At 54.6% G+C, this 9,867-nt stretch overlaps 1 protein-coding gene across 1 annotated transcript; it reads right to left on the minus strand.

Annotated features, from left to right (window-relative positions):
- Positions 1-2,411: 2,411 nt before the first annotated feature.
- LOC308526413 (F-box only protein 31-like) lies at positions 2,412-3,959 on the minus strand (the record flags this gene model as incomplete). Its single annotated transcript, XM_081101530.1, is given in 4 exon segments — positions 2,412-3,035; positions 3,041-3,160; positions 3,162-3,836; positions 3,903-3,959. Coding segments are annotated over 4 exon segments (1,476 nt in total).
- Positions 3,960-9,867: the final 5,908 nt, after the last annotated feature.

Raw genomic sequence — 9,867 nt, forward strand, 5'->3', positions numbered from 1 at the left:
TCCTCCTGTCACCTGCTTTACAGCCCTGTGCTGTGCGTCACTTTGCTCAGACACCACAGAGGCCTCATGGGTCTTCATCACCTACCACGGGGTCAGCATGTCTTTTAGTGGCTGTAGGTCTCCCAGCAGGACCCTGTGCTGGAGTCCCTTGTGTGCAGCGGTGCTCTAGGAAGTGAGCAGGTGCATGGAGGCCCTTCATCCTGGGGAATGAGGGTAGCTGCCCTGGGGCAGGGCAGGCCAGCGGGTTCCATGGTGCGCATCCTCACCCCACCCCTCTTTCTGCACTAGGATCGTGGACACATCCCCCAGCAGTTCCTTGAGGAGCTGCTGGGGGACATCATGGCCCTCGAGGCTGAACAGGTCCAGAGGAGGAACCAGCCCGCCCACCTGAGCTGGGAGCTGGAGCTGCTGAAAGAAGGTAGGCAGCAGCCCCTGGCGCTGGGGAGCCAGCCTGGCTGTGGCTTCTCCCTCACCCAGGGAGCTGAGCCCTTGGCTCTGAATCTCCTGGGTCAGCCCACCCTCAGCCCAAGTCAGTAGGGTGTGATTCAGGGGCCATTTGGGACCGTTTCATTGCCATTCTCCCCAAGAGGAACATGAGGGGCCTGGCAGCCTCAAAGTCAGGACATGAACTACAAGTAAGTAGATTCAGATTTCTCAGCGCCCGTGTGGACAGTCCCGGGAGCTTCCAGATGACAGCACGCTGACCCCAGAGGCTGTCTTAGATCTGTCCGTGGGGGATTGAAAGCTCTGGATGGCAGGAGCTTCCCCAGTGCTCACTCACCTGCATTATAACAGAGGCCTGGGCTGATTTCCTCCGTTCATGTCCTCCTCTGGCAGATGGGTGCAGTCTGCTCTCTGTCTCCCTGGCCAGGGGCTGCTCAGTGACCTCTCCTCCCGAAGGACCTCACCCACGGGTGGCAAGTCCTCGACACACGCGCCCCAGATCCGCTACCCCCCGCAGGCATACTGGTCAATTACCGTGCCTCCCACTCCCCAGCTGAGCCACCCAGACCCCCCCACTCTGACGGCTGGCCCGGACCATGCCATGTCTTTGCTGTCTCTGTGAGTCTCTGAAATCCTTGACTAGACAGACAGTCAGGTTAGAACTCGGTAAAAAGTGGTTCCAGCAGTTCCACCGTCTGGAACTTCTGCTTTGGCCTCTCCACGGTCACCTGCCTTCTTCTTAAGGTCTGGATGGCTCCCCTACCGGCCCCCAGCTGAGCCAGCACAGGGGCCACAACCAACAGTGGCAGCACCTTGTGTACGACACCCAGCTGACCATCCCCGGCCCTCAAACCTTGGCCTCGGGGTGGGGGGGTGGCCGTCTGGGGGGATGGTCCTCTCGGGGCCAGAGTCAGAGAGGGGAAGTGGAGGCCCTGGAAGCTGGGCTCTGACTCCACTTTGCTCTTCAGCCTGCACGCGGATCGCTGATTTGGAGGAGAATACCCATGCCCTCCGGGGCACAGTAAAGACGCTGCAGGAGGAGAACCAGCAGCTGCGGAAAGAGGTAACGGTGGGCGGTGTCTGGAATAGACGGGCAAGCCGGTGGCCAGGTGTCCCGTGGGGTGACAGGTTTGGGGTTTGCTCTCAAGCCAAGTTCACTCTGTGACCTGACTGTGGCACGGGCTGGGTCTTTGGCTCTGCAGCTGGAAGAGTTGGGGACCCAACTCACCCAGGACAAGGCCAACAGCCAAAAGGAAGAGCTGGAGGGAGAACTCCAGTCTAACATCGCCAACACCGTGAGGCCCTCCAGGGCCACGCAGGTAGGCCCTCCAGAGCGCATGTCCCCCTGGCGCCCCCGCCTGCCCGAGGGAGCCTCCGGGATCACAGCCGTGTCCTGGTCATTGATCAGTGATTCCTGGGTGACCAGTTCCCTCGCTCAGCTGCAGCTCAGACCAGCAATTCTCAGCCGCTGCCGGCCGCGGGGGCAGGTGTTGCCTCCCAGGGACACTGGCCATCTTGGTGGTGGTTGACAGGACTGAGGGGAGGAGGAGGGCGGTGCTGCTGGCTGTGCCCATTCGATGGTTGTTCCGTAAATATCAGGGTCAGTTGGCTGCTAGTGTTGTTCAGATATTCTGTATCCTGACTGCTGTGCTATGTACTTTTTCTTTTTCTTTTATTTTTAAAATATTTTTATTGATTAAGTTATTATTTTTGTGTGTGATTAATCACTATGCTTTTATTATGTTCAATTTGTAACAATGAAATTGGGGGTCACCGCAACATGAGACACTGTATTAAAGGGTCGCAGCATTAGGAAGGTTGAGAACCACTGGTTTAAGGTTTATTTCGACCTCAATTGCTGGCCCCTACCTAGCCTGGCCCTGTTCCGGGCTTGGGCAGGAGGCAACCAACTGATGTGTTTCTCTCACATCGATTCTTTCTTTCTTTCCCTCTCTGCCCCACTCTCTCTAAACATCAAATATCCTCTCGGGTGGTAAACGTGGTAGGGGGTGAATGTTCTTGAGCATCTCCAGGAAGGCCTGCAGGGATGCAGCCTCCACATTCTGGAAGGTGTTCTGGACTCTGCCAAACAGGATGAAGGATTTCTCCTCCAGATCGATGAACCCCAAGTGGTTCTCATCGAACAGGATGACGACTCCAGGGTAGTGCCAGTGTGAGGGACATACGGGAACAGTTTCCATGCCATAGAAACACATCCTGCAGGTCCGGGGGTAGTTCTGGTCCCTTGGGCTCACGCCCACAGGCAGAACAAACGGGACAGGCTGTTCCTCTGCAGCTGCAGCCCCGGACTCCCTGACGCTGGGCTGGGCAGGGCTCTGCCAGCCATGGCCCTCGCTTTCCTTGGTCCCATCTTCTTGTTGCTGCTGCTGCTTCCGGAGCACCTGCTCCTCCATCTCCCGGACCACGCGGGAGAGCTCGTGGAAGTCGCGGAAGATCTCGCCACCTCGCAGCTGGATGCTGCGCGTAAGGTGGATCTCTAATATGTGGAATGCGATTCCCGTGCTGTGCGTGAGCCTGGCACACTTCCCGTGGAAGCTGAGCATGAAAATCATGAGGCCCAAGGGATCCGATCGCATTTGCCTTGGAAGAGGCCTGGCCTGATGAGGTGGTCCGGGTGGCTGGGCGGGAGGTAGAGGCGGCGGTAGGTCCGGCAGTGATGCCGCACTGTGACATTCCATATCAGCGCCCGCAGTCCCGAATTCCTCCCTAAGCCGCGTGGGTGAATCCCTTCGGTGGTCTCTCTTCTGGCACTGGCTGGTGAGCCTGTCCTTCCGAATCTGCAGGTGGCGGCTGTGGGGCCTGCGGTGGCGGCCTTCCATGCACTCCACCGTGGCTGATTTCCGCTCAGTCAGGCGGATTCGGAACGCGGGCTTGAATTGCATTGGGCCGTCCACATGGGTGTTAAGACCAGGCCTGTAGGTCCAACCAGTAATGCCTAAGCCGTCCACCGCTACATACAGCAGTGTTTTATAGAGCTCAATATCTCGCCCCCACAAACCCAAAATGTGTCTGTCTGGGTGGAACAGCTTCGCATAGACTTCTCGGTAAGACGTGCCTACTGCCTCCAGATTCTGCAAGGTTTCACAAACGCCAACCTCCTCCCGGCAGCGCCGTCTCCAGATGTTGTTGATGTGCAGGGTGCAGCGGAATTTGGTGCAGACCTGGGCCAGGCTGGCCAGGTCGGTGACGGGGAGCGAGGCACAGATAACCACCAGCATTTCCATCCGCAGGTCCTGCAGCGAGCAGTGCGGGGGCGGCCTGGGGCTCGCGATTCTTCCACTCCCCACCCAGCACCCCGCTGCTGCGTCCGCCTCCAGGTGCTTTTCTGCTGGGGCCCGCTTGCCCTCGGCCGCTGCCTTCTCAGCCGGGCCCTGGCTCTTCTGAGGACACCGCTTGCCCTCGGCCTTTGCCATCTCAGCCAGACCCTGGCGCTCCTGAGGACACCCACATCCCCGCGAAGAGTCCAAGCCGCAGAGGCAAGCGCACTCCTCCATGCCTCCTTGCTTACCAGCCACCACAGTCGATTAAGTTATTACATATGTGTCCATATCCCCACATTGCCCCCTATTGGTGGTGGGAGGGAACTCATGCTCTCAGCCCCGTGTTGTCCGTGTCCATTGGTTAGGCCTATATGCTGGCATAGAAGTCCTTTGGTTGATCTCTATGTCCTTTTAAAAAAATAGGCTTTTACATGTGGTCACAGAGGGCAGCCAAGGAGCTGATCCAGAGAGCGGGCATCCTGTGCCCCTAAAGGTCCCGAGTGTGGAGAGGGCGCAGGGCTCCCGTAGCACCATGTGGGCCCGGCCAGCGCAGTTCCTTCAGTGCTGGGAGAACCGCACTCAGCACAGCGGGTGCTGCCTGTCCTGAGGGTCCCTGCTCTTCTGGGGTCTGCACTTGCCCTGCTCTTGGCCCCTCAGTGCGTGTGGGGGTGCAGGGATACGGGGTCTGTTACTCCCCGGGGCCGGCACCCAGTGAGGCATCCTCACCTTTTCCCTCTGGGCAGGAGGATCCTTCTAGTCTGGGCCCCCAGAACCAACAGGGGGCCGAGGAGAGGGAGCTGGAGGAGCCGGGGCAGCAGGAGAAGCAGGGGCCCGAAGCCCAGGAGGCCCTGAAGAAGGAGCAGGAGGCCAAGGCCCTGGCCGCCGCCAGAGAGAACCACGGAGAGGAGGAGAGGCTGCGGCAGGAGAACAACAGGTACCGCCCGCCCCTGCAGCAGCATCTCCGCCTTCAGTCACACCAGCTCCCTCAGCTCCCGCTGCGCTCAGCTCAGGGGAGTCCCCTGGAAATGGTGCCCTTTCACCTGCCCTGTCACGGTCACAGCTGATGGTCAGGAGGGAAGGGCCTCCAGCTGGTGGCTGGGATGGAGCATCGTCCAGGTGTGGGTGACCGCCCCTCCCACATGGATGATGGGGATGACTTTGTTCATCCTCTCTCACCAGCCATTCCAGAAGGACATATGCTTGCTCCCCGTCATTCCCGGGTTCCCTGTTGGCGAACTCACCTCCTCGCTGAGATGCACTTGTCACCCCCCTTTGGTCCCCATGGCCTGTCAGGGGCCTGTCCATAGGGCAAGATCCTGGAATCACCTGATGTGCACATTTGCAGCTGCGGTTGAACAAGTCCTCTGACTCCTGCCTGTTTCAGCTCTCACACTCCACACGAGCGTCCCTTCTGTGGTCCACGGAGTCCCATGGAGTCCTCTTCTCTTGCTTTTTGGTGGCGATTTCGCTGTTTGAAACGGCCCCCAGATGGAGTGCTGCAGTGCTGTCTAGTGTCCCAAGTGCACGCTGCGCTGGGCCTCAGGGAAAATATCCGAGTGGCACATGAGGGTCGTTCAGGCCCGAGGTCTGGTGCTGTTGGCTGTCCCAGGGAGCATATGGCACAAAGCGTCCTTATGTCCTGATTGGTTGAGAGAAATGTGGCCAGAGACTCACAGGAACTGGTGGGGACAGTTGCAGTCTACACTGCTCAGTGCTCGCGGGGGCTCCATAGGACATTATACCGCGAATCCTGAGAATTGACTGCGTTTTTATCCTTCTTTTCAAACAGATGAGGAAAGAGGCTCAGAGAGATTCAATAACTTGTTCGGGCCAGTCCTGAGTGTAGTGGCCCAGTCAGGACTCAAATCCAGGTCTTGTCTCAGACCAGTGGCCTGACCACGTGAAGCCTTCCTTCGCACAGCCTTGTTTTAATATGTTTGGGGCTACAAAGTCAGGTGCCTGCGGGGCCAGTCAGGTCCAGCAGGTGGGGAGGGAGTGTGAGCGGCAGGGCAGGCCCTCGTGGAGAATACACACCCTCTGAAGGCGGTCAGCTGCGGGGCGGACCCGGGCTGCCAGGCCATCCTTTTGTTTCTATTTTTTATTCTTCTTATTATTTAATCCTCATCCCAGGATACTTTTTCCATTGACCTTCTGAGAGAGAGGTAGGGAGGGAGGGAGGGAGGGAGGAAGAGAGGGAGGGAGGGGGAGAGAGAAACAGCGATGGGAGAGACACATCTATTGGATGCCTACAGCACACACCCCTCTATGCCAGGGAGCAATCCCACAGCCCAGGGACATGCCACTGGGAATCCAACCCGTGACCATTCCGGACACAGGCTGATGCTATCACTGCTGAGCTGCCCCTGCCAGGGCCTTTGCTTGATGCTTTCACCCACCATCCCAGAATCTTGGTAGCTGAATGTTGATGTGAAACGGAACATTTTTAGAAATATTGAATAACTAATTACTTTAAATTAAATCACGGAGACTGTGTGGGCCTCACAGGGCCCATCTGTGTTCACATGGAGTCCATGAGCCTCTGGTCATTGAGATTTCAGGTAGAACCCTTACTCCTGGAAAGCCAGTCGGGTAATTATGCCGATGATAATGATGATGATGATGTCAGTGGCTTTACATAATGCTCCAGAATCTCTTATTTGTGTCAGGAGTTGGGATCAGAAAGGGACTTGGAATTGGGGAGAAGAGCTGGGCAAAGGCAGAGTTTCAGAGCAAAGATGATCTGATTCCAAGTTTTTCAAAAGTGTTTCAGTCGAAGAACCCTTTTTCCAAGGAGGCAGACATGCAAAGCCTTCCATGGGAAGGATTTTTCACAGGCTGCTCTGTTGAATTGTGTCCGAGCCTGCCTGTCCTGTGTCCCAGCCCAGAGTGTGGCAGCCGGGGTGGCCGCATAGAACCCCAACGGACACAGTTTAAGAACCTCTGAATGTGCTCAGCCCTCATTTCCACAGGGGAAAACCTGAGGCCCAGAGAGGATGGGGGTGTGATTGAGGTGTACATGGGACAGAGGCTGGGAGTGATCCTGAGCCCTGGGCCATGTGGCTCTCCACCCGCAGGCTCACTTCCTGGACTGAGCTGCTTCAGGCAGAGCAGGAGGAGCTACGCTCCCACAGGCAGGAGCTGCAGGCCTCCATAGAGGAGGTGGAGCAGAAGATGTGGATCTGGCAGGCCGAGTACCAACACCTGAAGGCGGAGCAACTGAAGAAGGAAATCTTGCTCACCAAGCTGAGCATGCAGTGTGAGGTGAGGCCAGGGGCTGGTGGGCCTCAGGACCGGGCCTGAACCCGGGGCTGACAGCCTGGGGCTCAGCCAGGTCCGAGTGGGTCCTCATTGGCATCTGTGCCCAAAGACTGTGTGGGAATGTCACCCAGAGGCCGAGGGGAAGCCAGAGGCATTTAACGGGGACAAGCACCTTGGCTGGAGGGGATGTGTTAGAAAAGACCTCTCACCAACCTTTGCTTTTGTATTTTTTAAAGCTATTTTTCTTGATTTGAGAGAAGAAGGGAGACGGAGAGAGAGATGGAAACATCTATGAGGACAAAGAATCGTGGTTGCGCTGCCTCCTGCACCACCCCCGCGGGGTGCCAGCCCACAACTTGGGCATGTGTCCTTGACCGGATTCGAACCTGGGACCTTTAGTTCGCAGTCCGATGCTCTCTCCACTGTGCTAAACTGGTTAGGGCCTGACCTTTCCTTTTCGCAGGGCCGGGGGGGGGGGGGGGCGTGCATGGGAGCAGCTAAGTGCTGTTTTCATTCTGTCCTCGCGGCTGAGCTCTTTGCTCTGTGCTCCCCGTGTCATCTCACTGAATTCTCACAATGCTTTTGTGAGCTGGCGCCCATCCTCATCCTCTGAGGTTGGGTCTGAACTCAGTTTGTTTGAAGCCAATGCTTGGGCTTTCCCGCCACTCCAGCCCGATGATGTTCTGGGTGGAGAATTGAGCAACCTCAGCCCCGAATTCCTATCCAGCCTGGCATTTATTTTTCTGATGTCAGAGAGAGGAAGGGAGAGGGAGAGAGGGATGGGAACTTCAATGAGGAGAGAGAACCTCTGATGGGCTGCCTCCTGCACGCCCCCTACTGAGGATCAACCCCTCATCCTGGGCGTGTTCCTTGACCAGGCATCTCTTTTGTGAACTCCTGGTGCATGGGGGGCCGCTCCACCACCTGAGCCACACCCTTTGGGCTGCTTCCTAATGAGATACTTTACATTCTTTTTAAAAATGGCTGTCAAGTCCTCAGAGCCTCTTGTACATTTTGCACTGATGGCGCCTCTCTGCTCAGACTGGCTGTGTTTTCAGTGCTCAGTGGCCACACGAGGGCAGGGCTGCGCGACTGGCCGGTGCACTCGGCCATCCCCATGTCATTGGCTGTGTTGGTCCTTGCGACTGGTGAAGCTCATGTCGAAATGGCCATGTTCATGCACGTGGCCCTTTTCTCCTTTTGGGAGCAGTTTCCCAGCAGTGGAGTCACAGGGGCCCGTGGTGTTGAGGACATTGTTGATCTGTGTTTCAGTCACTCACCCGTGCGAAGGAGGACTGGCAAGAGGAGAAACGTCGCCTGAGGAGGGAGATAGACACCTTGAAAGAGCTGAACCAGAGCATCCTGGACGTATGGGACCAGCACTGCACTGAGAACGTGTAAGGGGGAGGGGTGACCGACACCTGTCCTCACAGGGCTGTGGACTTCCAGCTCCACGCCCAGGCCTGAGTTCTGAAATACTCATATGAATAAATATTACAGGGAAGTTAAAATCAATAAAGAACTATTTGTCTCAAAGTAGATAGATTTTGAAATTTATGATAATATAAACAAAAGTTCCAGAATGTTACATAAAATATACCTGTATATAAATCCAGAAAGATGAACTAATACTGCATAAGGTTGATTGATATATATTCATAATAATAAGAGCTAATTAGAGCAAACATCCTTCTGGAAGACCTTCCAGACAAAGCCAGGGCTGCAAAGGGTGGCCAGGGGGTTGGGAGGGTTGGGGGGGGAGGGTTGCGGAGCAGCCCGGTCCCGGGTCCCAGAGGGAAGCTGGTGCTGGCAGCTGGGGGAAGGAAGGCCTACTCGTGCATGAATTTCATGTATCAGGCCTCTAGTATAGGTAACAAATGATTAAAGACCTAAATTAGAAAAATGATTAGAAAATTTATAATGTAAATATAAAGAGAAATTGGACTGAACATGATATAGACTATTACTGTATTGTATTATTTCTTTATTATTGTATTGTGTTTTTTCTTTTTCTTTTAATCCTCACCTGATAATTTTATTGATTTAAGAGTGAGAGAAAGAGAAAGAGGGTCAGAGGGAGAGAGAGAAACATCTGTGCGAGAGAGAATCATTGAATGCTACCTTCTGTATGTACCATGACTGGGGATTGAACCAGAAACCTAGGTATGTGCCCTGACTGGGAATCAAACCTGAAACTTTTGGTGTATGGGACGATCCTACAACCAACTGAGCTACCCAGCCCGAGTGTTTCCTTATTTCTTAAAAAATGAAAATATAAAGAAAGAGGGCAAGATATGATCACTGTTTATTGTACACTGTTTATTCTACATCTATTAAATGTTTTCTGTACCATAAATATAACTTTTCATAAAAAAGGACGGCAACATGGCTATGGAAGTATTTATTTTTATTTGTTGACAAGAGAAATGTGAATGGTGTAAATGCAGACCAAATCTGCACATACCCCCCCAAAAATAAATAAAATTGATGTTAATCATTGGGTTCTGATGACTTATCAGAGAATCACTAATTTGTTAAGGGCCCTTAGAATACACTTGGCTTAATAGACATCAGCTGGGACTCAGGGCAAGGTCAGAGCCATGCCCTGAGGGCGGGACCAGTCAAAAGATTGGATGTCACTCAGTCTGACTCTCTGGCCCAGTGTTAAGGGGATGGATCTCATGATGTCTCAGGCCCACCCAGATGTGATGTAACTTCCTGTAATTGGAGTGTATAATAAACAGCTTTCAGAGCTGGCTCTCTCTGTGCCTGTCCCTCCAGAGGGCAGACTCTCTCTGTCTGTCCCTGGAGTCAAAGGGCAGACACCACACCCAGCCCAAGCTTTTAATCTAGTTTATGTCTGTCTTTCATTATTCTTTAAACT

Source organism: Myotis nattereri, assembly GCF_964212035.1.
Source record: "Myotis nattereri genome assembly, chromosome: 10".
Classification (NCBI taxonomy): domain Eukaryota; kingdom Metazoa; phylum Chordata; class Mammalia; order Chiroptera; family Vespertilionidae; genus Myotis; species Myotis nattereri.